The sequence below is a fragment of the Mus caroli genome, chromosome 5, assembly GCF_900094665.2.
Source record: "Mus caroli chromosome 5, CAROLI_EIJ_v1.1, whole genome shotgun sequence".
NCBI classification, from domain to species: Eukaryota; Metazoa; Chordata; class Mammalia; order Rodentia; family Muridae; genus Mus; species Mus caroli.
The window spans coordinates 33,368,817-33,396,128 of NC_034574.1; the positions used below are offsets into that span (position 1 = coordinate 33,368,817).

Below are 27,312 nucleotides of genomic sequence, written 5' to 3' on the forward strand. Positions count from 1 at the left end.
CTTTGAGTTGTTTTGGCTGCACGAGTTTTCTCAAACACCTAGACCCAGTTCCTGGCAGGAGGGCGAGCTAGGATCCAGACAGCATCAGGCCCAATGCTGTTACAGATGAAATTGGGCTCTAAGAAAGTGGGTGGGCCAGGCCATGTTGGGTCTGGAAGCAGGGATGGGAACATGACTAGGAGTCTTGGTTTCTCTTGGGCTGTCCTTCCATGTCATGGCCACAATGTGGGTTCATAAAGACCCCACCAGAGAAGCTGGCTGGTGGTTCCCCAAACCCCGCCCCATCCTCCCACATGCACCGCCACATAGAGCCAGTGATCCACAATCAAGAGAAAAGATATTTAATTATTTCTCAGTCTAATCTCTTAAAGCGTTCAAAGTGTTTTCACAAGTGCAAGGGGAGGGATTGTTCTCAGCCAACATTTACCAGTGATTCCGACACACGCAAAGAAACTGCCAATCACGGGGCTTTATACTTACTTTAATTTCTGCACTGAAAAAGAAAAAAAAAAGGTAAAAACATGACAAATTACAGTAACATCTTCTTGTCCTTAATCTCTGCTCTTGGGGCCAGAGTTGGGAAGAGACAGGGAAACAGTGAAGCATGGTAATCACATGACCAGGACACCTCAGTCTGGTTAACAAGGGCTCTACTTGTCTGGACAAGGTACTGTCAGCGCGCCAGGTCAGGAACAAGACAGACAACAGTCAAGATACATTAAAAAAAAAAAAAAAGAAAGAAAAAAAATTCCCATGATTCCATTCTTAAAAATCAAGCACAAACTCTGACAATGAGATCAAGGTTCACACGTCCCCATGGGATCTGGGGATGGGTCCAGGGAGGCAGCCATGTAACATGACTTACACGGAGAAACAGACCTGCTCTACACAGAACGCTGGCTGCTGGAGAGTGGCTCCTCCTCTCCAGTGCAAATGCATCCTGCATGGGGAAGGGGAGCCGTGGCCTGCTCCCTACCCAGCCTCCTGAGAAGCTGCAAGAGCCACAGGGGCTTGGGTCTGTGCTTTGGAGGCTGCTGCCTCTGGAATGTTCCACACTCTCATGGTCTGGTGGGCTGTAAGGTTTTAGGTACGCTCCACATGCTGTTTAAGTGCTTGCTTTATTTCCCATGTGCAAACTGTAACTGTCTAAAGCTCTCAGAAGGACGCGTACAGACACGGACACCCTGAAGAGAGGAGGGTACTCGTAGGCCCTCCCTACTCCCAGGGCAGGCAGGAAGGGGAGCGTTAGAGAAATAGTTAAGAGAAGGGTGCTCTGAGGCAGTTAAACTCTAGTCCCTGATTCGGTCCTTGGGGTGAGCGGCGTCCTCAGTAGGTGATTGTCCACTCCTTCACAGAGGCGTCATGGGAGGTGGTGACCAGTGTGTGTTCGTCTAGCCAGGCCAGGCTGCTGACGTGGTGCAGCCGGTGAGCATCTGGGAAAAGAGTGGAAATTGAAGAAACAGGCCCACTGCCTCTACCTGTATTTAAGAGGAGAGAGCCACTGGGCCAGAGGCAGAAACAGCATCTACCACAGTGGCAGGTCCACCTTCACAAGGACAAGTTTGTGAGGACGGGCAAGAGCAGGTGAGTCGGCAGTAGCTCAGAGCGGCTCCTGTCTTAACTTCTGGGGGAAAAGCATCCCTTTTCACATCCAGGTCAACAGGCAGACGGGATGGAACACAGGTCCATAGGAGCTGCATTTAGAGACTGAACCAATCAAGCAGGAAACCAGCTAGCTTCACAATGGCTCTGGCTGTACTCGACACAGACATGACAGTCATGCTCTAAACACTACAACAGACAAGTGTTTATGTGCCATGTACATGCTATATCAGTGATTTGAAGTGTATCAATGGGTACACTTTATATGCAAATGTTGGTAAGCTATTTCTGACAGACGACTTGAGCTCTTTGGATTTTGATGTCTTGAGAAGGTCCTGCTCTGAGTGTCACATGCCCGTAAGTGGAAGAGGTGGGGATAACAAGAAGTGCATTGAGGACCTGATTGGTGTCTCCTCCAGAAGTCACACTGGAGGATAAGACTAACTGCCATGTCACCTACACTATTCTTAACTTCAGCCATGAGATACTGCACCTCTGTGCTTCACTCAGCCCTAACTTCTCATGAAGTTCCAGGGGCTCTAAGTTCCAGGAAAGGGGCACCTCTATAGGATCCCTGTTCCCTACACCTTGGTGGCTCCCAGCCTGGTTTAGCAGCCCCATTCTCGAGAGGGAGGTCACGCCATCCTAGGCCTCAGAACTCTTAAGTGCATCACTCTCTCCACAGCAAGGCCAGCTCTAAGGCCTTGCATCTGGGAGTCTGTGAGCACAGCAGACAGATGCTATGTCCGTTCTATGCACCACTAACCCTGACACATTACTTTCCTGGTCCATTTCATTTGTGAACTTTCTAGATTTCCTTACAACCCAAAATGGCTGCTTGGAAGCAGTTTCAGGGCTGCTCCTCCTGGTCTGCCTCCCTGACTTGTAGCTGTTGAAGGTGATCTCAGGAGAACATTACAATAGGCTAAGATCCCTGTTCCAATGAACACAAATGGTTGTTTCTGAGTAGCATGTAGACCAAGGGGTCTGTATAAAAATGGCATGTGGCTGTCTCACTTAGGACCACCAGCCTTATGTGACTGTGAACCCTAACAAGGAGTTAATAGCAGGAGCAGTGGTAAGACATTGGATAGTCAGAATAATGATTTTTAAAAAACTCTTGTTTCCTTGGCAAAGCATGGCTCCAATTACCCTTCTGCTGACAACAGTGGGATAACGTGGTTGTGAGTTAAGGCACAGGAGTGGGGTGGAGAGGAAAACAGGGCAGGCTTTTCCTCGTGTATGCACTACGTTTGGAGATCAAGGATTCTTACTGGAATGAATGTCTCAGGGTTCCTCTGCAGGCCAGCAGAGTGCCTGGTGTGTGCTGGAAGGAAAAATGGAGCCACATTTCATCAGGTCACCTTAAAGTACAGACCCCAGGGTCACCTGACCCTAGAAACCATGATCAGGGTACTACTTCAGGAGAAGCCCACAGAGCCCTGGTCTTAGAAGGGCTGAGGCCCAAGGGTAGGAGTTACCTTGGATCTTGACTTTGGTCTCTGGGTCACTCAGCGTCCAGACGTACACCATCATGTCCATGCCGCCAGAGGCAAAGTGTTCATTATCTGGTGACCAGGCCAGGCACACAATTTTTGCATGGTGTCCATAAAAAACATTATTCTCCTAGTACATAAAGAAAACAGAGGTGTTAATATCAGAGCTAAGGCCAGAGCGCCATGTGTCCTCCCAGCCAGCCCTTGAAGTAACAGGGAGAAGCCCCAGTACCTGATCACTACCCCCAGCTCACAGCATCCTCCCAAGAGCCCCACCAGGTGCCTGCCGCTCATGAAGATGAAGACATGGCTGAGGAAGGCAAAGCCCAACAATGTCTGGCTGGAGTACTCCCCTACGCCCTCTAGTGTAGGATGGAGAGGTCTGCACCCTACTCACCGAATAGCCATCAGCTACACTGAATACTGTGACCACCTTGCTGGCATCACACACAGCCAGGAAGGCACCATCATGAGAGTAGGCCACGTCTGTCACTGGTCCCTTGGCCTCTAGGAGTTTGCCTTCATCCTTTAGTGTGGAGCCCAGGATGGAGTATACACGCACATTGCCATCCTATAGGCAGAGACAGAAAGCAGTTACTCCTTAACCATAAATATCACGTGCCCTGACACGGAGGAAAGTCAGGGCTTCAGTCAAGTGCTCTGCCATGGCTCAGTAGGCACCAGTACGTGCCCTGGGCTGCCAAGAAATGGCTGACTCCTCTCCACACACCCCCTTAAGTGTTTCACTTCAGCATCTTCCTCACCTGTGTGTGTTGTCTGGCTGCCAAGGGGGCCCATAGTGCTCATGGTTTCCTGAAAGGTCAACCTGGAGAAATCTGCATAAACAGCTTCCCAGCCTCTAGAGAGTCCACTTGTGCCAGGCAAGCTGCATTTATACCTGTCTCCTACAAGTACCCTGTCACCATGTGCCAGGTACAACTTTATATGATGGTTATTCTTGGTTGTCATTTAACTAAGATCCAAGCAGATATGTACATCTCTGAGGTCTCTCCCCACCCTTAATTAAATCATTTGAAGTGGAAGACTTGCTTTTTTATTATTTATTTATTTATTTATTTATTTATTTATTATATGTAAGTACACTGTAGCTGTCTTCCGACACTCCAGAAGAGGGAGTCAGGTCTCATTACGGATGGCTGTGAGCCACCATGTGGTTGCTGGGATTTGAACTCAGGACTTTCAGAAGAGCAGTCAGTGCTCTTAACCACTGAGCCATCTCTCCAGCCCCCAGACTTGCTTTTAATATGGATCTTTGAGTTAGGAGCATGTACCTTTAATCTGGGCCACACCTTCTAGTGGCAGCCTACCTAAAGGACAAGGGAGAAGGAAGCTTTCTTTTTGCTTGCTTGCCCTTGCTGGCAAATCCATTCTTTCATCAGCCTTAGAGCCTACTTCTTTGTGATTCTGGCATATACTGGCTTTCTCTGAGCCCCAAATCAGATACCAAGGTCATTGAATAAAGGAAAAGGGCCTTACCGTGCCACCAACAGCCACTGTGTCCCCACCAGGGTGCACAGCAACGACTTCAGGCTCGTAGCCAGGGTTGTCGATGCTGAAGCACTTCTTCTGATCCTTCAGAAGGACAATCTGTGGCATGGAAGATGCAGTCAAATCAGTGGACCCTGAGACACTGATCAGCAGCAGGAGTACCGAGTTCTGGTTAGTGGCTCTTGGCCCCAGCCACACCCTCCCCATCAGGATTATGTTACTCTAAGTTGCTGGCCAGAACTTGAGAAAACGTTCAGTGATGGGACCATGTGAAGTGCTGGTCTCTGAAGGGCAGAGGGCAGAAGCACCAGGAAAGGACTTGACTCTTAACCATAAGGGGCAGCAGCCTGACCCTGAGGATTCTAACTCTAGATCTAGAGCACAAGAAACAGCTAATGCTGTGCAGTGCAGGTTTTTGTTCAGTCTGGGGGACAGTGTGGTATCCATGACAAAGGGTTACTGGACATCTAGCACTAAGTCTCTCTCCAGTCTTTAGGTCAGCAGTAGAGCCCTGAGGGAACTCTGGAGTAACTCCAGGTGCATGAAGAGGGGCTGGGCAAAACAGCCTAACAGGGAGCCAACAGGGCGTCTGCATGTGCTACTGCTCTGAGACAGCCTGCAAGTCCTACACTGCTTTAAAATAAAGGTGGAAGACCTGGTGTGTGGAGAAGGCTACACCACACTCAGTCATGCTGGGGTCAGCCATGTTTGCCTGAGTGACAGATACTTCCATGTGTTCGCTATCAGGGCTCTGGAAAAATGTGGAGGATTGATCTTGACTAAGCTACTTGCTGACGAGTCAAGGTCACCCGCAGACCTTGGCTTGTCCTCGACAACCAGCAGGTAACATGGTGTATGCACACGCAGAGAAAACCCTTCTATCTGGGAGCTGGTGCCCTGACCTGTTAGGACACTGTAGAGGAATTTGCCATTAGCTTCTGAATGGCAGGTAGTCTGAGTCCCTGCTTTTACCCACCGTGGCTAATTCTTCAGATCAGCCTCAAAGACGGCCAGCTCACAGTCACAATGACCTCAGTTGAAGTCAGTGGGGCTTAGGACAAGGTGTCTGTGTGAGGCCTTGCCACAGAAAAGGCCCTAAGTCCTCATGCACTGTCCACCAGGCCAGGTGCTGATAAAGGCTGGCGGCTCTGCCATGGAGAGCAGCCGTGCCCAGGGCACTGCATGCAGTACATTCATTCTGTTTTGTGCCCTGTGGCTGGCCCAGACTGAGTGTAGTAATTATCTGGCAGGAACATCTGATTATCTGGGACACAGAATCCACTCTCTCTTTTCAGGGAGGGGCGGGGAGATCCTGAATGGCCCATTCTTCAGCAGGGTCTGTCACTCATGCCAACAGGAACCACTAGTCACTTGCTGGCCCTGCCTACATGATGGGAAGCTTGGGTTTGCAGAGATGACACGGTGAAGCAGAATTCTGCACAAAGTAGGTCAGGCAGAGATGTGAGCCGAGGGCTCTGTTCTAGCTACTCTAGAGGAAACGGTATGCAGGGACTTCAGAGACTCAGAAGCTAATGTGGCCTGGGCCTCCCCTTATCCTCATGTGGCAGTGTCACTCAACAGCTAAGCTGTGCAAGGAGTAGGGCAACTATATCTTCAAGACCAGTCTGTGTTTCTGTTAGGGAGACCTCAAGAGCTCAGAGAGGGTGAGAAAGTGATTCAAATCGCACAGCTCCACCAGGGAAGGGCTAAGAAAGATGATGACAAAACCACATAGCTGAGTGTGTCTCAGACCCTTATGGACAGATAGGTGGTACACAGTTTGGTCTGATGCTTTCAGACCGGCTCTGCCCTTTTCCTGTGCTCCGACTTAGGGGACAGCACTTTGCCTAACAGCACAGGGACTCTGAGAAGCCACAGGCACAGCCAGATGAGCCTGCAGCACAAAACACTGGAAGAGTCACCTGGAAGATGGAACCTCAACTGAAGAACTGCTTTAACTGGATTGGCCTGTGGGGCGCTGTCTTGTCTGCTAACTGACTCAGGGGAGCCCAATTCATTGTAGGTAGCACCATCCCTAGGCAGGCAGTCCTGGGATAGGTAAGAAAGATAACTGAGCATAAACCTTTAATAGATCAGTAAGCAGTGTTCCTCCAGGGTTCCTGCTTTGAGTTCCTGCCCTGCCTGTTCTCAATCATGAACTGTGACATAGATTAAAAGCCAAAGTAAACATTTCCTCCCCAATTGGTCTGTGTTTTGTCATAGTATCAGAAAAAGGAAATCAGGACATGGGCGGAATCCAGAAACTATTACATCTCATATCCCACTACTTCTGGACAAAATGTAGCTAACCATACCTGTCCAATGCACACGACCACAGTATATCCCCCAGGGCCAACAGCTACACACTTTGGTTGAACATCCAGTTTCACAACGCCTTGTCCACTGTTGGGGTGGGAGAGAGGAGGGAGGGCAGGTTACTTCTACGTTCAAGAAGCTCAGTGTGGTATCAATACACACATTGCAGAGACTGCATCACTTAGCTACGTGGAGAGGAAAATCCTACTGTAACCTCTCCTGAAGGGCACAAGAGGGCACTGAGGTCTTTTCATCATGAAGGGAGACCAGAGTGGGGAAAAGGTGGCAGCAAGTAGTAGAGCTTGGAGGAGCTGGGCAGCCTCTTCCTGTCACCTATGCTAAATGAAGCTCAATCATCTCCCACCCATCTGGAGGCCCAAGACTGCAATTTTGTAGGTGCATACAGGACTGAGAGTCCTTCTGAGGCTCATAGCTGCTCTTCCCAAGAGGGAAACTAGAACACTCCAATGCCTTTAATGAAGACCCCAGGTCCCCTTATGTTAGATGAATGTTATCAAAACTCATCTAGAATAATTTATAGTCACATCTTTCTTGAAAATGTTAACTAGCAAGCTTCCACAGAACTAGGCTAAGCCATGGCTGGTCTCCAGAGACCCAAGTTCTCCTGACCCCTGCAGCTACAAGCTGAAAACTGGCCAACTTTCACAAGTGATGTCACAAGGCAATAGAAAGCAGACAGCTGGGAGCCCTGGGTGTCTGAGGTGCCTTTATTCTCAGATGCCCAGTGGCCACTGGTTGGAACACACAGGACACACAGGCAGGTCTGCTGCCAGTCAGGCCCATGTCTGGGATAGGGGGCTCATAAAGATGTCGCCCAGTTGGGCAGTGGTGGCACATGCCTTTAATTCCAGCACTTGGGAGGCAGAGGCAGGTAGATTTCTGAGTTTGAGGCCAGTCTGGTCTACAGAGTGAGTTCTAGGACAGCCAGGCTACACAGAGAAACCCTGTCTCAAAAAAACAAAAAACAAAAAAGAGTGGGAGGAGATAAGTTCCCGAAAGTTGCTCTCTGACCCCCTACATATAAAGATGTCGCCCAGGATCCCATCATTCTCCAGGCCAGACACATTCTGAGCAGGATTTGGGTCAAGAAAGGCCACGATTGGAGTCATCAGGACTACATGATGGGCAGGATAGGGGACAGGGATATTTGTCAGTTAGTGTAGTGGGTAGGTCTTGTGAATGCTGGTTGGTGAGTGTGCTTCTAAGACAATGACTTGGAGTAGCCCATCTAGCTCTCTTGCCTGCTCTCACCTACTGTCACTGTGGATGGATACTCTGATTCAGTGTCACATGCCCACTTATACTCAAACAGGAGGCTGGTCCTCAAACTCAGCACCTGGCATGTCAGGAGCCTTTGAGTGTCACTTGACTTTTTTTTTTTTAAACAACCTAAGCTCCACCGTCACTGTCTATATTGTAAGAAAAATACAACGGAGAACAAACTAATGACTCATGGGGCTGCAGTCTGTTTGGGGGAAGGGTCTACACCCGTGACCCTAGTTACCAGGCCCTGTTGCTCAACCCGCTGGGCTTAATATCTGAATGATATACAAAACAAACAGGAAGGGTAGGCAGGAACCACCCTTGACCCGGAACCTTTTCAGGTACTCCTGGGCCTCTCTAGATGCATGGCTTCCTCAGGCAGGACTTACCTGTAGTCCCTCAGTGTGAGGTTGGTGTACCGCACTGTGTCATCCATGCTGCAGCTGACCAACTGCTCAGACTCATTCACAGCCATCCTGGACACCTGATTTGTGTGGCCTTTTCCAGAGAAGGAGTCATTCTCTCCTGTCTCTGAATCCCAGTAATGTGGGGTGTGATTAAGGAGAAAGCAGAGGTCAGGATGGTGGTGCCTACGGCTCTAGGGAGCCATGGCTGCCCTTCATGCAGGCTGAAGATACTGCAGAAAGGACAGGAGGTATTCTCATGGATGGCCAACTTTGGGATTTCAGTGAGCTAAGGCAGTGTGAGGTAGTGGGTCAGCCTGGCTACTAGCCAAAGGTCCAAGGCAATAAATACCACAACCTTCTTAAGAATGCATGCAAGGCCAATGTATTGGATAGGAAGACTTGTCTATGATGGCCATGACAGCTGACATGCCTGATGTGTAACAGTCCAAAATCGCAGTTTTTGAATACTGATACAATCCTATGGTACATCAGAAAGTGCTAGGACATGCAGCAGTCACAGCCTGACACAGGCATACAAGAAACACTGTATAGTATAACCTCTGAACTGTAGGGTACACAGGAAACAAATGAACTCAGGTTTAGGTTTGGGTCTCCTTGCCAGGGTAGGTATCTCTATGTAAATTCTCTGGTGACAAGAACAAGGATAAAACCCTTCTGACTACGATTCCAGGTTGTGTGGCATGCTCTAACTAGCATCACTGACTACTCCTAGAGCAGCCTTTGTGAGGTGGGCTTCTGCAGTGACCAGAGTACCGTGTGCAGAGAACAGTGTGATTTATGTGTCGCTGCCCACTGAATGTGAGCCAAATGCTTCTTTTGTCTTTCCTATATCAGTAACCGAGGCTAAGACTACCCGCAGGTAAGCTGGCTGTGCCCCAGTTCTCAAGTAACTACTGCCTAGGTGCTACTGGGTACCACCCTGAGGGTGGAGGAGGCCCATCTTACATGGGTGGTGTGTGGATGCTGAGCCTCGGGTGCAGTGGGATAAGGTGTGGCTAAAGTGTACAACCAAAGAGCATCTCCTTTCAAGTGACCACCGTCATTTCTGTGGGAGGCTCAGGATACGGGAGCTGTAGGGATGGGAACCTAGACATGGGCACTAAAGGTTCATGTGTGATTGTAAAAAGTGCATAAGGGATATAAGTGGTGCTGAGGGGGTTACAACTACAGGGCAGGCTGGCCCAAGGGACTGCTTGGCCACCAGATGTGACACTTTTCCTTGCCTAGTGGTAGAGGGTGGGTTATCCAACCTTTCTAGGCTGGCAGATCTTCTTGGGTCTTGTGAAAACCAGAGACAAAGTAGGTTTGGGAGACATGCTGTGAGGATAGAGATAGTCTCTTCTGGGAAGCCAGCAACATGTGAGTAAGAGGTCATCATGCAGCGCCAGCTTCACAGTGGGTGCCCCAAACAAGTGACAGCACAGGCATGGCAGGCAGGCCTCAAACAGTTACATATTTCCTAAGGACTTGTAAGTGACTGGGGACTCAGGGTACAAAGAACCCATGCCCTCCTGAGTTCTGGCTCCAGCTCTGTTGTTAAGAGGCCTGTGTTTTGGGAGAGTCACCTTGCTTCTCTGGGCTTCAGTTTCCCATATTTAAAGCAAAGTGCCTCTGCTAAGGGTCTGTATGTCCTGAATCCTAAGACTCAATGATTTCATTGCCAGTGACAGAGCTTGACACAGCAATCACCTTCATTACAAACAAAAGGGCTCAAGTGCAGAGACAGGCATCGTGTTAGTTTGAGTAGAAAGCAGGGCCAAAGCCTTCTTCTGCCCAAGGCCTGTAGAGGTCAAGGCACCAGGTGCAGACAGATGACCAGAGGTCAGACTGCTTCGTGAGTGCAGCTGGGGCTAGAGCCATCTGGCTGACCTGGCCTCCAGCACCATGGGAATGGAAAAGTTCTCTCTCTTGCCAGTGCTTGTGCCAACCTCCCAGTCAAAGGATATTGATATGTCCATCATGGCTCCCAGAATAGATGTAGGACTTGCCACCATTTCTGTGCACGGTCAGACACTGGATGGATTTACTGTGACCCTGAGAGAGAGAGAGAGAGAGAGAGAGAGAGAGAGAGAGAGAGAGAGAGAGAATGGGTTGGGTTGAGCTGAGGTAGTATGTACTCACAGGCTGAGCTGTGCTTGCAGCAGACACACTGCCCACAAGTAAGTCCCGAGCCACTCACTATCAGTCATCTATGTCCCAGTCAGCTGATCTGACAAACCATCAAATGCTGCTTCCCTCAATATCTAAACCTACCTGGGCTAAGAACAAGGTCTATATCAAAGCCTAGCACTCAGGGACCTAAGGCACCTAGAGGGAAACCCTGCCCTGCTGTTTCCAATGGGCACATCAGCTGGGTCACTCACAGGGAGGGGGGCAGCCAGGATAGAATTAGACAGTGGACGTCCTGTGCTCAGGCCCTCCTTGGTACTAATTTTTCCTAGGATCCTTCACTAATGATAAAGCAGGAGACCTTGTTGTGTATATAGGACTTTCTAGAGGGTGCCTCTCGCCTTCTCTGTAAGTGGCTCAGATAGCATTCAAATGTCCTCTAATTTCTCCCTTTTCCTGGATCCCCACTAGCCTCTGTTATTTTCCAGAACCCTTGATGGCTGTTAGGTCTGCTCCCTGCTTGGGACTTCCTCCTTGCATCCTGTCTCAGGGATTCCATGGGTTTCCTTTGTTGCCATAATACGGCATTTACCCTCAGAAAACAATGATAGTCCTTGGTAGAACACATTGAATAACTTCTTAAAAGACATGAGCCCAAATTGTTCAACCCAGCATGGGCCTCATAGGCACCAAGCATACTGCCTGGCCTACTGAATGAAAATCTGCACTTGGCAAGATTTCAGGGGGACTCGTTGTCTATGGCAACAGCCTTGCTTGAGCACTTTAAGATTTCAGTCCTCTCTGGGCAGAATTGTTTAAAAAGTTAGTATTCTCGGATGATTCTTACATAACCTTAAGCTTCAGAAACATAGGCTAGAGAAAGCACCACAAAGGCGAGCTCCTGAGACCCTGAGCCAGCTCTTTTGGGCAGCCTGTAGTAAGCCCTTTGCTCTAAAGCGCCCGGGTAAGTCTCCAGCTTAGACAACTAGGAATCACGTTCCAATCTCACACGTCTGGTTCACTAGAACACCTGTGTTCTCTGTAGCCTGAGAATGGCAGCTGCAACCTAGCATGATCTATACACTACATGGATAGGCTGACATGTAGGTTTCTCTGAGAACTTGAAAGACAATGATAACCCTAGAATTGACCTAGCCAAGAAGCATAAGCAGGACTCCGAGTCTGGCAGAAGGGGTAGCCCAGAGCAGTAGTTAGGCCAAGATGCCCAGGAGGCAGCCCACTAAAATGCCACTTGGCTATTCCAGGCATGATCCTGGTAGGGGACTAGGTCTGCCTGACTTCTCACCATTAAAACTGGAGCCACAATACAACTTCACAGCTGCAGTGATAGACATGTTTTGTCGTCTGTCTCACACACAGCTATGCCCCGGGACCCAACAATAGAGGGGCTCCCAATTCTATCCCCAGGGCCTGTGCCAAGTTACCATGGTGCTGGGAGGTCAGGAGGCCTCGGGCTTCTGTACACTCTCACCTACAGAAAATGCCTCTGCAAGACTGGGCTAAAGGCATTTTTTAGTGATTAATCAGGAAGGAGTCAGCCCACTGTGTGTTGTACTCTCACTAGGTTGGTGAAGAAAGCAGATTAAGCAAGCCAGTAAGTAGCACCCCTCCATGGCCTCTGCATCAGCTCCTGTCTCTAGGTTCTTGCCCTGCTCTGAGTTGCTGTCCTGACTTCCTCTGATGAGTAACATCAGTATGGAAGTGTAAGCCAAATAAACCCTTTCCTCTCCAATTTGCTTTTAGTCATGGTCATGGCTATCATTAAAGGACCCAGGAAACTGCCTAAAGACATGACATCACCTAAAGGTGATCCTGGGAGCTGTTCCGACCATCTGGCTACAGGTCTCCTAAGAGGCCAAAGTGGCAGGGGCTGATGGAGCCAGAGAAGCACAACATGGCCTGAAGCACCTGGCTGAGTGAGCCCCAGGGATGGTTTTGAACCTCAAGTTATGGTCTGTCAAGGGTGGCCTTTTGGGCTTCCATTGGGGTCTTGGCAGCTTGTCCAACTTCATTTGTTCCTGTCCTCTATGCTGTGAACCCCACCATAATCCAGATCCAAGGCCATCTTCCCACTGAGCTCACAGATGAATGCACTCCTCATTTATTCGCCACGCCCCTTACCCTCCATACCCTCCCACTGGCCCTGACAGTTTCCCATGCCACCCTGCATGCTCTATACCTGTCCTCACACCATGTTCCCACTCTCATCCTGCAGCTGTGAGGAGGTACAGTCCAATCCTAACAGGCCAAGTCACTTGGGAAGTAGTGACTTCCAGCAACAGAGAACAGTGGCTCAAAGTCCCCAGACCCCAACTCTGCACTGCTCACAGTACTTCCAGGAGGCTACTAAAGCCCCGAAATACCAAGCTGACTTCTGCCAAAACTCCCAGGGTCAAGAAAACCCAACACGGCTCTTCTACTTGGCCATCCCTGATTCCCCACTTTCATAGTAGACCAATGGAGTCTGTTTTCTACCCACAGCATGCCTAGAATAAGGCTTACCTTGATGACCCGGAGGGGTTTGCTGGGGTTGTTCTTGTCCAGGTAGTTGATGTATCCAGACAGGGAGATGCTGAGGAGGTGGTCCTTCTGCCAGAGGCAGCCCAGCTGCTGGTCCAGAACATTGGAGCCCATGGGAAACGTGCTGACCACAGAGTTTACATTGACATCCCAAATCTTAGAGGTTTTGTCTCCAGAGGCAGATAGCAAATGAGTGCTATCAGGACTCCAACTAATCTATTTCAACAAAAGAGTGTCACATGTCAGAGGGTTGCACCTCAAGGAGGTGGTAGGACGGGCCCAGCCCGCGAAGGCTCCTGCTCAGCCACTGGCTGCTCCCACCACCTGACTATGACCTTTAAAACTCTATGCTGTGGCTCAACTCTTAGCTGTTTATATCAAATATTCATCTAGCTTCAAACAATCTTTGATGACTATCAACATAGAACTGGCCAAACTAAAATTAGCAGCTCAGGAAAACATTTTCGTACTCACGGCATAAATCCCTCCATCATGGGCCTTGCTTTCTCCAAGGGCACACACCTTCTCTCCCGTCTTCCCATCATAAATGAAAATCTTCAAGAAACAAACAAGTTATGTAGAAGCTGGTGTCATGTGCTATTAGCCCACCATTTCCCCAGTGATTGTGGCTGTACAGTTGGAACCTTGAACATTCTTTGAAATGCAATGAGAGGCCTATGTCTGCTGGGCTTTGGTAGCACCCTAGAAGTAGGGAACAGGGAACACTGCCATGAACCTGCCTATGTACAGCCTCCTTCTCTGCCCCAGTTCTTACCTGGCCATCAGCACTAGCTGTGGCAAATCTGTTCCCATCAGGAGAGAATCGCACACAGTTGACAAAGCGGCTGTGGTCCTGTGGGAGAGAGGGCTGTCACTAACTTGGCAAAGCTCACAAAAGCTCTCTACCTAACACATGCCTCCCCCCGCTGCCCCCCCCCCCACCTGAACCCTCCCAAAGTAACATAAGTAAGTCATCAGCCCACAGACCACTTCAGAGCAAACAGAGAACCGCCCAGGAGAGCCCATCATGGCATCTAGCTCAGCAGTCTGTTCCTGCCTGGTCACTGCTCTATCTGGAAGGCCATCCTTCAGCCAGGTCTGCCTCCCTTTTATCAAGGGCCTCCTGATGCATCCTCTTCCCACTGAGGCCCCAGACTGCTTATTTCTGAGACAGCCACATCAGGTACCTCCTATTAAGGTCTGGGGATGTTTCTGAACAACCACCACCTTTAAAAAAAAAAAAATTCAAGCAGTGGCTGTGACTTTTAATCAGAGTTTGAGAGCAAGGCCTAAGGCAGGCCAGGGCAATCCCCAGTCTTGGGAAGGAGTGATGGCACCAAAGGTTCCTGCTCTAGTTATGGAGTCTCCCTACTCTGCCTGTCCTACAGAAAGCAAGCAAAGGAGCCCGATGTGTCAGCTCACTCTGGATCCCTCCTCTATTTGCATAGGGTACCAGAGCACTCTAGAATTCCGAAGCCAAAATGCCCATTCCAAGAGAGCACAAGACTGGAACCCAGAGGATGGGCCAGGGGTGCCAACTCATCACTGTGTGAAAGGAACATGCCATGAGAGGAGCATTAGAGCAAAGCAGGCAGTTAAGTACTCAATTCTGGGCTCTAACAAACTTCCTGTCACTGGTTCTCTGGGCTCAGACACAGAAACATCTAGGACTTGCATGGCCAGATGTAGGATGACCCTGGGAGGCAACATTGGAGGCAACTCCCAGGGCCAGGTCCTCAAATAAGGCCTGTGACCAAGCTTGGCAAATGCACAAGCTGGTAAGGGTGAGGTCGTGTGCCCTAGAGACCACAAAGGTCTAAGAGACAAGTGAAGGCTAGACAGCAGAGAATAAATAGGGTTACAGAGCTTACATGAACCCGTTTAGAGCCTTAGTTCATCAGTCCTTCCTGTAACTCAGCCAGGCATGGGCAAGAGACATGTCTGCTCCTGAAATAGACCCTGTGTGGCAGGGAATAGGTAACAGCAGCCCATTGGCCAAAGAAAATGAGGGTTAAGAATAGCATTTTCCCATAGGGAGGGCCCTGCAGTGTAGAGGGAGAGGTTTGGACAGTCTCACTGAGTCCAGAGGTTCAGCCACTTCATATGGCTACCTAAACCCTGCCATTTGCTAAGCCAGACAAGACTTCTGATCCCTGGCCCAGCTGTCCAGAGGGGTTACATTTAATCTTACAGGTTCAGTCTCCAATTTCCCTGTGTAAAGTCATCCCCTTCCCCTGGAACTACTCTTGGCTACGTGTAGCCAACACTCAATGAACCTGGGTATAGGCTGTGCCAGTGAGTTTCCCAAGAACCCTCCCACCCCCATCTCCTCCTTCTCCCATCCTCATCTTCTGTACTACCAAGAAAACAAGCTTGAAGTAGACACTCTAATCCACTTGACTGACAGGGATTCAGATACCCTTGGGTTCCTGATGGCCCGACTCTGTCACGGACATGCTTACTATCGGGGTTAGCTCATTAAGGACCCTCTGCAGAAGTTCTTCTCAATTCCCACTGGCCTCCCAAAGGGAGAGTAATTGTCTGCAGATGATGACAGAGCCTTGCTCCAAGATCCCAAAGGTCTCCTCTGTGATTCACCTACAGGGAACGGCCAAAGGCTCCAAAGAAAGTGGCCATGGGCCCACTGGGCAATGACAGGGATAGCCAGCAACAAGGAGATGGTCCCACACCCCCCACCCCCATCCCATGGTCTCTCTCTCTCTTATAACCCTGGACCCTATGACCTACGACCCTCTTAAAGTCACCTACTATATCTAAAAAAACCACAGTGGGTGGAGGCAGGCAGTGCTTGGGACAATTCCAGGAAAAAGATTTCTCCACCTCACCTTCAAACATAGACAACACTCAAGTATGGTAGTGGGGCCTGGAAGACATAGGTAGGTATGACTATGGTGAACCTGGGCTTACTTCAGAATAGCTCAAGTCTATGCCCTGTTCTTAATGATGATGTGATATGATCTCCAAATTGGACAAGCGAGTTGGATACGGTAGCTGTATATCAGGTCTGCTTATCTTTCTCTTAGCTACTATTTACCTTCTGAGACTGGCACGTCACAGGTTGGTTTTAGCACATACCACACAGAAATTCCCAACAACTATGTTTTGAGGTAGCATCTTGAACTCACCCCTAAATTGTGCCCTGTCCCAGACACATATGGAGACCTCCTGCCCAGTACTTGGGAAAGCTCCCATAGGGCCACTATTCACCTTACCTCTCAGTCAGTTATAAGCTCTGGCTCTCTCACCTAGCTGTGAAGTAAAAGGTAGATGGGAGACTGGATTTTTGAATTCAAGGACAGAATGCCTGTAGGCTGCTCACTGGGATAAGGTTCTGGTAAGCATAGGCCATTTGGCCTACAGATAGGAAAAAGAAGTGAAGGCAACCAAATTCCCAGCATTCACAGGTTAGGAATGAAAGATCTAGTGACAAAGGGCTGTTATTTGGTTTACACTAAACAAACAAACAAAAATTTCCTCTAGTAAAACACAATAAACCTCACCCTCACATATTTTAATTTTTAAAGCCTTTCACTGGGAAGGGCTCAAGGAATTCCTCAGAACCGCTACACCTCTAGCTTTCAACATCAGAGCCCACATGTGGACGCTCAGCCCTATTTAACACACATCTCACCAACCATATGGTTTCTGTTGTTCCCCATCTGTCAGTACACCTGTCCTTTAGTTGGGGCAAATCAGTCTTCCTGCCCTGCCGCACTCACAGCCAGGAGGAAGACAGCAGGAAGGAAGCCATATCAGGGCAGAGAGCCCACACTGTCCAGCCCTATAACTGTAGCTTCACTCCTGCTGGCCAGCAGGCCAAAGTCAGACACATACAGTTAGTTACAGACTCCAAGTCTTTAGGGCCTTACCAATGAGGCCTCTCTCACTTATGTCAGCTGGGTCTGTGGAATAGCTTCAGCTGGAAAATGAACCCTCCCCATAGCCATGGGCTCTGCAGGGAGGTCTCCTAGTCTGAGAGAGTACACAGGCACACTGCCCGAGCTGGAAGGTAGCAGAACCAACTAGTTCTGTGCCAGGCACTACCTAACCCTTTCTGCCTCTTCCAGGCCTTTACCCAGGATCCAGGGTTGTGGCTCCAAGGACCTTAGCATAGATGACAGTGCCTACCCCTAGGGACAGGAACAGCTGGGACTGTGTGGTAGGAGTCTGTACCAGGAAAGAAAAAAGAGATGTGCTAATTGGGCTCCCAGTGAGCCCATACAGAAGTAGTAGCAAGTGCAGGCATGGGCTCCTTTCCAGCAACAAATTCTGACCCCATATCCATTAAATGCTCTTCAGCTACACTGTGCTCTTTCTGCCCAAGTCTAATTCACATGAGTAAGAGAAAGGATCACTCCTGCTACAGGAAAGGGAATCCCGTCCACAAACAGCTCAGACCAAGGCCAAGAGTCCAAACAGTGTGTGGGGGAGGCCCAGGGAAGGCAGACAGCACCATTAAAAATGGCAGGACAGCCTCTGGCTACTATAGAAACCTCACTGCCTTCCCTCCCCCCAAGATCAGAACCCAGAGATTGGCTGGCTCAGCAGTCTTCATAGCCCAGCTTAAGAAAACCGACCCTGAGCCACATGTCTCAACTAAGCTCCCACAACAGCCATGCTGCCACTACCCACCAATGGTAGCAGCAGCAGACCAGGATGAGAGAGCACTACGGGAGGTTAAGAAGAGCTTGGATCAGCAAACCTGCTGGACACACTGGCCTCACTTAGCCTCCCATGGATGAAACACTACAAAGAGGAAATCCCTAGATAGTCATCTGTACCCGTAAGCCAAGACCGTTTATGGAAACTGCCTACTACAGGAGTCCTGCCTCTGCCCCTGCCAGGGATGCTATGCCTGCTATTTACGACTTCTTACTAAAACACTAAAATTAACAGTCTTCCTCAGCAAGCCACTTTAAGGATATCTCACTTAATCCCCGATGAGGTATGGGCACTGGAACCACGGACATTCCTGAAGGATTAGTTTGAAGACCTTGGAGAAGCCCCAAACCCAACTACCTCCAAGGACAGAAGATACGTCCTTTCTGATTAAACAGTCACCCCATCTCCTATTACCAGAACTAGTACTGCCTGCTTTGTTCATGGTACGTGGAAAAGTCACTAGGAAAGCCAGGGCAAGCAGAGAGCTGCAAGGGCTGCCCAAGACACAGAGCCCTCACCCCTAGCACTTGCTCTCACTCAAGAATACAGCACGAGCACTAGAGCAGAAAGGACAAAGCGTGAGCACTCCCAGCTGCCCCCAGACAAGGCCCAGAGATCAGCAGCCCGTGATGGGGACAGAGGGTAGAGGAGCCTATTTCTTGGCCAAGCCAGGGACAAGTGCAGAGCAGGGACTCCAAGCAATGCTCCTTGAAGAATAGGCTTGAAGAATAGCACGTGGTTCCTTCTCCTTCAATCAGATTCCACTCTGAGGCATCTTTGCCCCTACAGCCTCTGAGGGAGGTACCCTATGGGCCAACCCAGATGTCCTGGAGGCAGACCTTTTGCTAATTTGGTGGCTTAGCTCACCACAGCCAAATACACTGGCTTTTCACTACTCTCATATGTTGTATTTCACATTATCCTGGGACAAATCCTTTAGCTGTAGCCCACTGCTACTTTCCTGCAACTAATCACTTCTATCCAGACCCCATAGTCTCAAAGCTCACCCAAAAACCACCATAAGAAAAGAAAGCTCACTTACACCAATTGTGAACTTGAACTTGAATGGAGGGCCCTCGAAGAATGCAGCACAGTTATCATCACTCCCTGTTGCTAGTCGGTAGGGCCTGGTCTGCTTTATGTCCACACTGTTGATGACTTTGTTGTGTCCTGTGATCTCACCCACAGAAGAGCCAGTGTCCCATAAGAAGACAGCTCCAAACCTTTCCAATCAGGGTCAAGGAGAGAGAAATAAGGGGAAAACACATCAATCCCAGAAGGACAACAGCAGAGTTGCTAGAGCACAGGCCAGTGGAGGATGTTGTACACCTACCTCAGGATGCTCTAAGTCCTAAGGACTCATTTGGGCCTTTAAGCTCTATATCCAAAGGTGTCTCAGAAGAGATGGAGCCCATATGGGAAAGGGGCCAGATGTTTACATCTGCAGAGCCCAGTGTCAGCAGCTCCCATGTGGATGGTGCTACAGGAAGCAGCACTGGGAACATCTCTCTGGCCTTATCACTTCCTAACTTTCTTTGGGAAAGCCAGGAAATAGGCAAGTTGCTATCTCCTAGTGGAAAGGAGTGGGCCACTCTGTGGTGGAACCCATGACAACATACTGCTGTAGCTACTACTTGCTGCTAATAAGAAAACCTGGGCTATAGCTCTCACTCTATAGGTCACTAGCCTCACTGGGGCAGCCACCTCTGCAACAGGATCTATTCACCTCTTTGCACAGAGGTGAATGACAGAGAATCTGAGGATATGGACCCATCTAGGAAAATATATACACAACAACAACAACAACAAAACAAAAACCCTCATGGTCAGCCCCTTTTGCAGCTTTGATTGGTTGTGTGTAACTGCTTAGAGAGTCCCCCAATAAAGTAAAAACATCTACCACCTGGCACTTGCTTGCTGCCTAGGAAATAGGTACAACAACTAGAATTCAGAGAGGGGACAAAGGGCTTAGGACACCAGAGTGTAGAAAGAGGTGATATTCTGCCTTGGTGACAACCCTACTGTGACGTGAAATCTCCCTTTATACATGACAAACTGACCCTATAGGGGTCAGTGACTCCAGCCAGTCACCCTGCTGGGAAAGGAAGACCGGTATGCTCAGGAGTGGAGCCACACTTGTCCACACAGATACAGACCTTACTGCAGCCTCCTTCTACAAAGGGGCAGGCCAGAGCAGGAGCATTGGGGTAGGAACAGGGAGGAGCTGAGGGGAACGACTCACTTCTCCCTTCCTTCCCCGACCACGGCGATCCTCTTACTGTCTTCGGTCCAGGCAATGTCCTTGATCTTCCCAGCGAAAGGCTGGTACTCATACTTTAGAATATGCTCCTTCTGTGTGGTATCCCAGATCCTTAGCTTCCCAGAGATGTCTGCAGGACAGGACAGGGGTGGAAGGGCACATGTCACCACCAGTCAGGGAACAGCACACTCAGCACCAGCTCCATTTCTTCTGGTCCAGGTTCAACATTCAGCCCCACTTAAATCAAGAGTTAATATGCCTCCACAGAGCTGTCACAGTCCCCTTGTGTTCTAGCTGGCCAGCAAACTTTGTATAGGAAGCAGGAAAAGTCCAAGGATGGCCAAACCCCATTAGTGCAAGAAGCAGGTTCCTGTATGATTTGCAGAGCATCCCTAACTCGCAGACTGAGCCCTTCATTTCTGAAGTGTGGCAATGTTCTGAGTGCCTGCCTCTCCTGTCAAGTACAGGTGCAGCTGAGCATACCATGTGACACTGTGACTGCCTGTGGCCACTTGCACTCAATAAGCCTTGCTCCCAAAGGCAGATTTGCAGTCTCAGTCTCCTGAACATTTGCCCTGCCTCCCTGTGTGTAAGAGCTGGGGCTGAGTAAGATGCTTCTGTGAGATGGATGAGGTAGGCGGTACAAAGAAAGAACACAGACTGCGGTGCGAGTTGCTCCCACTGGAATGCTGCCAGCAGATTGTAAAGAAATACTTAGGGTCCACCCACCTCTTCCCAAATTAGCACGGTGCCTGTGCCATGGAAGTGGGCGTGCTTTACCTAACTCTTCAGGCTTACAAAGCTCACATGGCCTCCAAGAAGGCAGGCAGGGTGTAGCTTTTCCTGAAGATGCCAGACCACTTTAGTGAGCCCTGAGTAGCAATTGAAAAAAGCATCACTTTTTGGGCTAAACAGAGGTGATAGGCAATAAGGACAGCAGCTAGCAGCCAGGTCTTGTCCCAAATCTGATTGTCGCTGCAGGGTTAGGGCTTCTTGGACCTCATCAGGACCTCACTTATGGCCCCTCTGTAAAAGCATTATCTACAGGGCCATCTCATGGGGTTGCTATGAGGTCAAAAAAAAGTCACATGTGTAAAGTCTCAGGCTAGTATTTGGGATGCAGTCAGTCCTTGTTATAAGTGGACCATGAACTAAGGTTCTGAACATCAGAGACTCCCACTACATGCAAATTGGGCCAATGTCTACAGCAGTGGTTTTCAACCTTCCTAACACTGTGACCACTTAACACAGTTCCTCATGGTGTGGTGACCCCCAGCCATAAAATGATTTTGTTGCTACTTCATAACTATTTAATTTTGCTACTGTAGTGAATGGAAATGTAAGCCCTTAGGTGAGCCCTCGGTTGAGAACCGCTGGTCTAGAACCAGGAGATTGACCAGACTTGGCACGCTGTAGCTGAGGAGCATGTAAGAGGGAGCATCGATCTCCAGAAGCAGGTCACAAGCTGGGTGGTGGTATGCCAGAAAGCCCTCCCCCAGTCATCTGTGGGTGATGTCCAGGAAGACAGCAGTGCTGAGGCATGTTCCAGAAAGAAACGGAGACCTGGTTAGTCACTGAACCCACAGGCCAGAAAGGAAAGTGTGAAGCGAGCAGTATGAGGAGCTGTGCATACATAGAAAGGGCATTGTGACCACTCCAACCCCCCCCCAAATATTCAGAAGCAGCCTATATATACATAGGCACTCTATACACACATGTATGTACATGCACTCATGAATAAGAATGACAGACACATACCTATGTATACATGCACGCTAACTCAAGCACTCATGACAAGGTTCCTCCCTAACAGGGCCCACACTGTCCCCTGGGCAAGACAATAACGATGGGATGAAAGGTGTCTCTCCCTCTAAGGCAGTGTAGGAGCCAGCTTTCTAACCCTGGGTTGATGGGCCAGCTGCTACCCCTCATGTAGTTCTCCCTCCATCCCTCAACTGGTATCCAGCCATTTACATACAACCTCTGCCACCAGATCAGCAGGCCTCTTCCTCATGCCTCAGTTCACTCTTTTCAGAAGCAGTTGAAACAGGAAAGAGATAGGAGGAGCCTGGAGATTAATAAAAGGCCTCAACTTATCAGGGTAAACCCCCAATAGTCAAACACAAGTTGGAGGTCACATGCCACACTAGGTGCTCAAGACAAAGTAGTTACCCAAAGAGACCAAATAATTGAGAACCGTTTTCAATGACCTGTTGGTTTGTACAGCACCAGGAAGAAAACTGCCTAGTGAGTGCAGTGTGACATTAGGGATGGGCTTCTAGGCAAACTCATGGTCACACTCGGACTGAGAACAGAGCCAACGGAGCGGCCATTCTTCTGAGTCTGCATTATCCCTCCACCTGACACATGCGGTGTAGGAGCACAGAGTCCTAGTCAAACACCATGGGACTTGAAGAGGGAGGAGGAAAGCGTGAGTGGAGTGGCTTTTATTCATACCCAAGGAGACCCAGCCCATGGAACCCTCAAGCCCTGTCGTGCAGCTTCCAGTCTTCATCTCGAGGCTCCCTTTAGGAAGCCTGCCCTGGGCATTAGGCCAAATCAGGCACCCTGACTTGGGGCCTCTCCTACATCCTATAGGCTGCTTAAAAATCACTGTCCAGAGTGAAGAAAAGTGAGACTGCCCCCAAAATGTCTCGTGTGATCAGAGGGCCTTCTCAGAGGCTTGGGCTCCAGGGACAGATCCGTCACAATGTTAGGATCCTTCCGGAAGGTTCTATCCTCTAGCAGCTGCTGGACAGCTGGACTGACAGCATCTACAGATTGCAAAGCAACGGAGGCCCTGGCTGGGAGGGAGATGTAGGCTTCAGGGTACTAGGCTCCAAGCCTTTGGACACACCCGTTAGCAGCTGACCTACCATGCCAGCACAGCTTTTCCTAAGCTTTCCCATCCCCTCCCTTACTTCAAACACAAAACACTATTTTTAGCTCAGGGCCTGCAATGTGCACAGCAAATGTCCCACTGTTACCCCTAACAATTACTCTGCTCTCCTCAAAGTACACTGGAAATGTGGAAATGTGATCCCCCCCACAAGCTTCCTGCAATCTGCCAGCAAACCAGGGCTGTTACGAGAACATCAAAACCATACCAATGTCCTCTTTTCATGGACTGTCCTTTGTCGAATAGAATGCATAAATTCTGCATTCAATCAGAAGACCATCGGATTTCTGTCTTGTCCAACAGCCCCATGGGGACAGTGAGGTCAGGTCTAGGTCCACAGGCACTCAGATGGGGATGGCAAAGCAGGAGCTATGCCAAGCTGAGTGGCTGCCCTCACCAGCAACCCTCCTCTCTTAACAGATTTCTCAGAGAACTCAGCTCAGTGTTAAACATAATTTTAAAAGGCATTCCAGCTAAATCCTGAGGCTTAAATGAAGAGACATTTTGCTGGCAAGCAGGGCCAAGGGGGAAAAAAACCCTAAAATAACAAACTAACCTACAAGGTTACAACAAATCATGGATCCCAGTTAGTTTTACAGAGTCAATGTATCTAAACACAAACCCGGAAAGTGCCTAGGGTGTGTTGGACTCCAGCCCAGCCCAGCCCAGCCCTTCACTACAATACTAGTAGTAAAGGGCTCTGCAGGGCCCTTTTCTTAAGTGCACCCTAGCTTCACTGATAGCTGCCATGATCAACCCTAGCAGACCTTGTACTAAGTACCAAACACACATCACCTTTGGATCCTTAACCCAGGAGGGAGTTATGTGAACCCCAGTTCACAGGGTGAACTAAAGGTACAAGGATGTAAGGAAGGAATGCATCATCAGTAAGGCACAGGCTGGGGGCCCTCCCAGACCTACAGCCTGCCATACCAGACACACTGCCTGAGGGAGTGAGGGCAGTGCAGACAAAGGTGCCACAGCACCTAAAAATCCTGGTCATCGCTGTTCTGGCTAAGAGTCTGGGCTCTCAGGCCCAGCCACTGCTCACTCAGTTCCCTCCCTGTCCTAGAAACAAAGATAAGCAAGCAGGCTATTAATTAAGTATTGGATATCTGAACGAATGACTCCAGTGAATAAATGAATGAGATGCAAGGTGCATAGTCACTCTACCCTCTCTGCTTCTCATCTGTAAATGGTTAAATTCTACATTTGCACCACAAATGCAAATGTCTGTCTGTCCCATCTGCCACAGTCACCTACTGAGCCACACAGGGGCCCAGGCTAGAGGGCATAAAGACCAACTCTCAAACAATGCCAACACTGGTTGCAAAGTTGGCTGGAAAGGAATAGCCAGTACATTGACACAAAATAGCCACCACATGCCCAGTTAGCAGGGGCCTCACAGAATAAGCCAGAACACTGCAACACTGCAAACTACAAAGTGTCCATTCTAGGTCTGCAATGGGCACTTCCGAGGCTCATGCTTTCCTGCCACCTTAACTAAAGCCAATCAGTATTGTTCTTCATACTTTTAACCAGGCCCCACCCAATTCCCAATTCCCCGGTCAAGCAGGTGCCATCAGGGCCACACGTGTCCAGGAATGGTACTCATAGTTACCTCCAGAAGCAATGTAGAATCCGCTGGGTGCATACTTGGCTACTACCACTTGATGGGCATGTTCTGTGTAGATATCAGCAATAGCAGGGTTCTGTAGGGGAGAAAAGTAGAGGCTGAATAGAAGGAATGTATAGGCACCAACTATGGCTAGCTCCCCAACCCAAGACCAGGACAAGGATACACGAAGTTTAACATCCGACTATCATGGCCAAAATCCTAAAAAAAATACCTACCTGGCCATCCACTAATGCTCATTGAGGTAACTGAGGTAACTTTTTGCTGGATTTTTTTATACTTCTCTCAATAAGCGTGCGTACGTGCGTGTGTGTGTGTGTGTGTGTGTGTACATACATATATATTTGAGGACTATTGCACAAACATCTAATTAAAGAACTGTGTGGTTCTCCTATGTGGGCAGCAGTCAGCTGACAATGAATTCATACAGTCTATTATGTCCAGTTCCCTAGCCATCTCCCCTGAGCATCGCCAATCCTCCTCAAGTCCTCCTTGGGTCTGTCACAAGATAGGTCCTGGCTCTGAAGTTCAGGAGCAGAACAGGAATGAAGCTGGGGACCTTCTGTCAAAAGCTTGGGCTTGGGAAAAAAGGAGGATTCCTTGCGCTTCCCATAATACATGGCCTTTGAGGAAAGCACAGGGGCAGAAGTGGGGCTGGAAACCTCTACTCCTTGGCAGTGAGGTTTCAAATGTGTAGTTTATAAAGCAGATCCCTGATCACTCATTCCCAATCCTCTCTCACAAGTCCGCACATCCCTGCGGCAGCCCCTCAGCACAGCCAGAGATGCTTCTCAGTCTCTTCTCAGTTAAGCTTGCTTTCTGAAGCAATGAAAATGAGGCTGTCTAGCCTGATTCCTGCTGTGGGCCTTTTCCCACCAGTACTCTCTGGGAAAGCAGGCAGCTTCCTAGACTCAAGGCGAGATCACATAAGGGGAAGAGGTGGTGCTAAGATTTTTCCTGAAGTCTCTGCTTGGCTTCCTAAGATCCTAGGGTTTGTTTACTCCTGGTCAAGGGATCCTGTAGTGTCCTCACTCTACAGGTGGAGACCACCCACCTCCAACCAGTCAACATTTCTGTGACCTGCTTCATATCATAGCCCATGAGCTATCACAGCACTTAGCAAATAATGTGTTAAATACATGGGTGAGGTGGGGGAAACAAAACAACAAGACACCATCAGTCTTTCTCTTTCTTCAAAACTTAACACAGCATTTACTTTATGTGTCTCATAAGTTAGTCTGTTTTAGAATAAGTATGTACTCATAAAATAAAAATCCAGAGAATCCAGAGAGGCCACCGAATGTTAAGTCAGCATATAAACAGTAGCATTCATCTTCTGGGAAATGAAATCTGAACTACTGTACCTCCAAGAACCAATGAGACCATCAACACCAGCTGCTAACAAGGCTGGCGAGATGGTGGAAACACAGTGGCACAGCTGAAAACTGCTTGGTAATTCTTTGTATGGGGTGGGAAGATGGCTTGTGGATAAAGCAACCAGTTCAATCCCTGGAGCGCACATAAAGGTGGAAGGAGAGAACTGACTTCAAAGTTGTCCTGACCCTCACATGTGCCACACATTCCTGCTAATGATAAAAATAAATGGAAAAGGAAAAGAAAGCTCACCATGCGTTCAGAAAATAACCCCATTCCTGGGATACTTCACTAGAGGAAACGGAACCCTATGTCCACAAAAGGCCACCAGGAAAGCCTTATCAAGGGGCCCTCAGACTGGGGTATGATGAGGACATCTCTTGGTGCCCTCTTTAGAATCTCAGGCACATTAAGGGCTTGCAGGCATGCTGTATGAGGGGTGGAGCCCAGCTTTCTAGGTAGCCCCCTCTTCAGAAGCACAGAAAAGCTATGATGAAGCAGCCTGGCAAGTTTTGTAAAGGATATAGAGGAGGATGCTGGGTAAGATGAGTGAGTGGTAGTAGCAGGCAGGGATGATCAAGATAGCCATCAACAAGTAAACAGGAAAACTGTAAACAGGAAAACTAGGAATGATATATTCTCCCACCCTCGACACTGTTCAACCACAAAATGGATCAAACAACTAACACCTAGCCACCTGGACCTCCAGCCATGACGACCCAGGAGAGGCCAGACACTGCTGACTTCTGTCATAGGGAGCCAGTTCTACAACGGTAGCCCCTATTAAATTAGATCAAGAACTGCTGGAGATATAGTATGCCTGGTAGAAGTCAGGGAGCATTCTAGAATCCTGGGAGTGGTGCTATGGTCATGGAACTAGTCATGTTAAGCTGTGCACCTGCAACTACAGCATACCTCACAAAGCACTGAGGCAAACCCTCTCTTGCTCAGATCAGCTCAAGCTTCATATTCTGACCAGTGCCTTCCTTCTCAGAATCTACACCTAGAGTTGGCTCCGATTCACCCATCCCTACCTTACAGCTGACAGAGTCTCTTGAGGACTGTCACGCCTGCACTAGCTACAAAATTGTGTGACCTTCTAGGCTGCATTGCCTTCCAAGGGTAGGAAGCAAGTCAGCAGGAAAGGGCATCCCAAAATGGAGGGAGAGAAGGCA

The 27,312-nt window shown here is 49.1% G+C and overlaps 1 protein-coding gene across 1 annotated transcript in view; it reads right to left on the reverse strand.

Annotated features, from left to right (window-relative positions):
- Positions 1–325: 325 nt before the first annotated feature.
- The window catches only part of Wdr1 (WD repeat domain 1), a 34,958-nt gene continuing 7,971 nt past the window's right edge, over positions 326–27,312 (reverse strand). The window contains exons 3-15 of the mRNA XM_021162238.2: positions 24,749–24,839; positions 20,211–20,358; positions 19,011–19,191; positions 14,061–14,138; positions 13,760–13,840; positions 13,268–13,501; positions 10,582–10,669; positions 8,597–8,753; positions 6,923–7,010; positions 4,596–4,706; positions 3,496–3,669; positions 3,084–3,228; positions 326–1,433 (exon numbers count right to left, since the gene is read on the reverse strand). Coding sequence (XP_021017897.1) covers positions 1,327–1,433; positions 3,084–3,228; positions 3,496–3,669; positions 4,596–4,706; positions 6,923–7,010; positions 8,597–8,753; positions 10,582–10,669; positions 13,268–13,501; positions 13,760–13,840; positions 14,061–14,138; positions 19,011–19,191; positions 20,211–20,358; positions 24,749–24,839 — 1,683 coding nt within the window. The 3' untranslated portion in view covers positions 326–1,326. The remainder of the gene's footprint in view (positions 1,434–3,083; positions 3,229–3,495; positions 3,670–4,595; positions 4,707–6,922; positions 7,011–8,596; positions 8,754–10,581; positions 10,670–13,267; positions 13,502–13,759; positions 13,841–14,060; positions 14,139–19,010; positions 19,192–20,210; positions 20,359–24,748; positions 24,840–27,312) is intronic.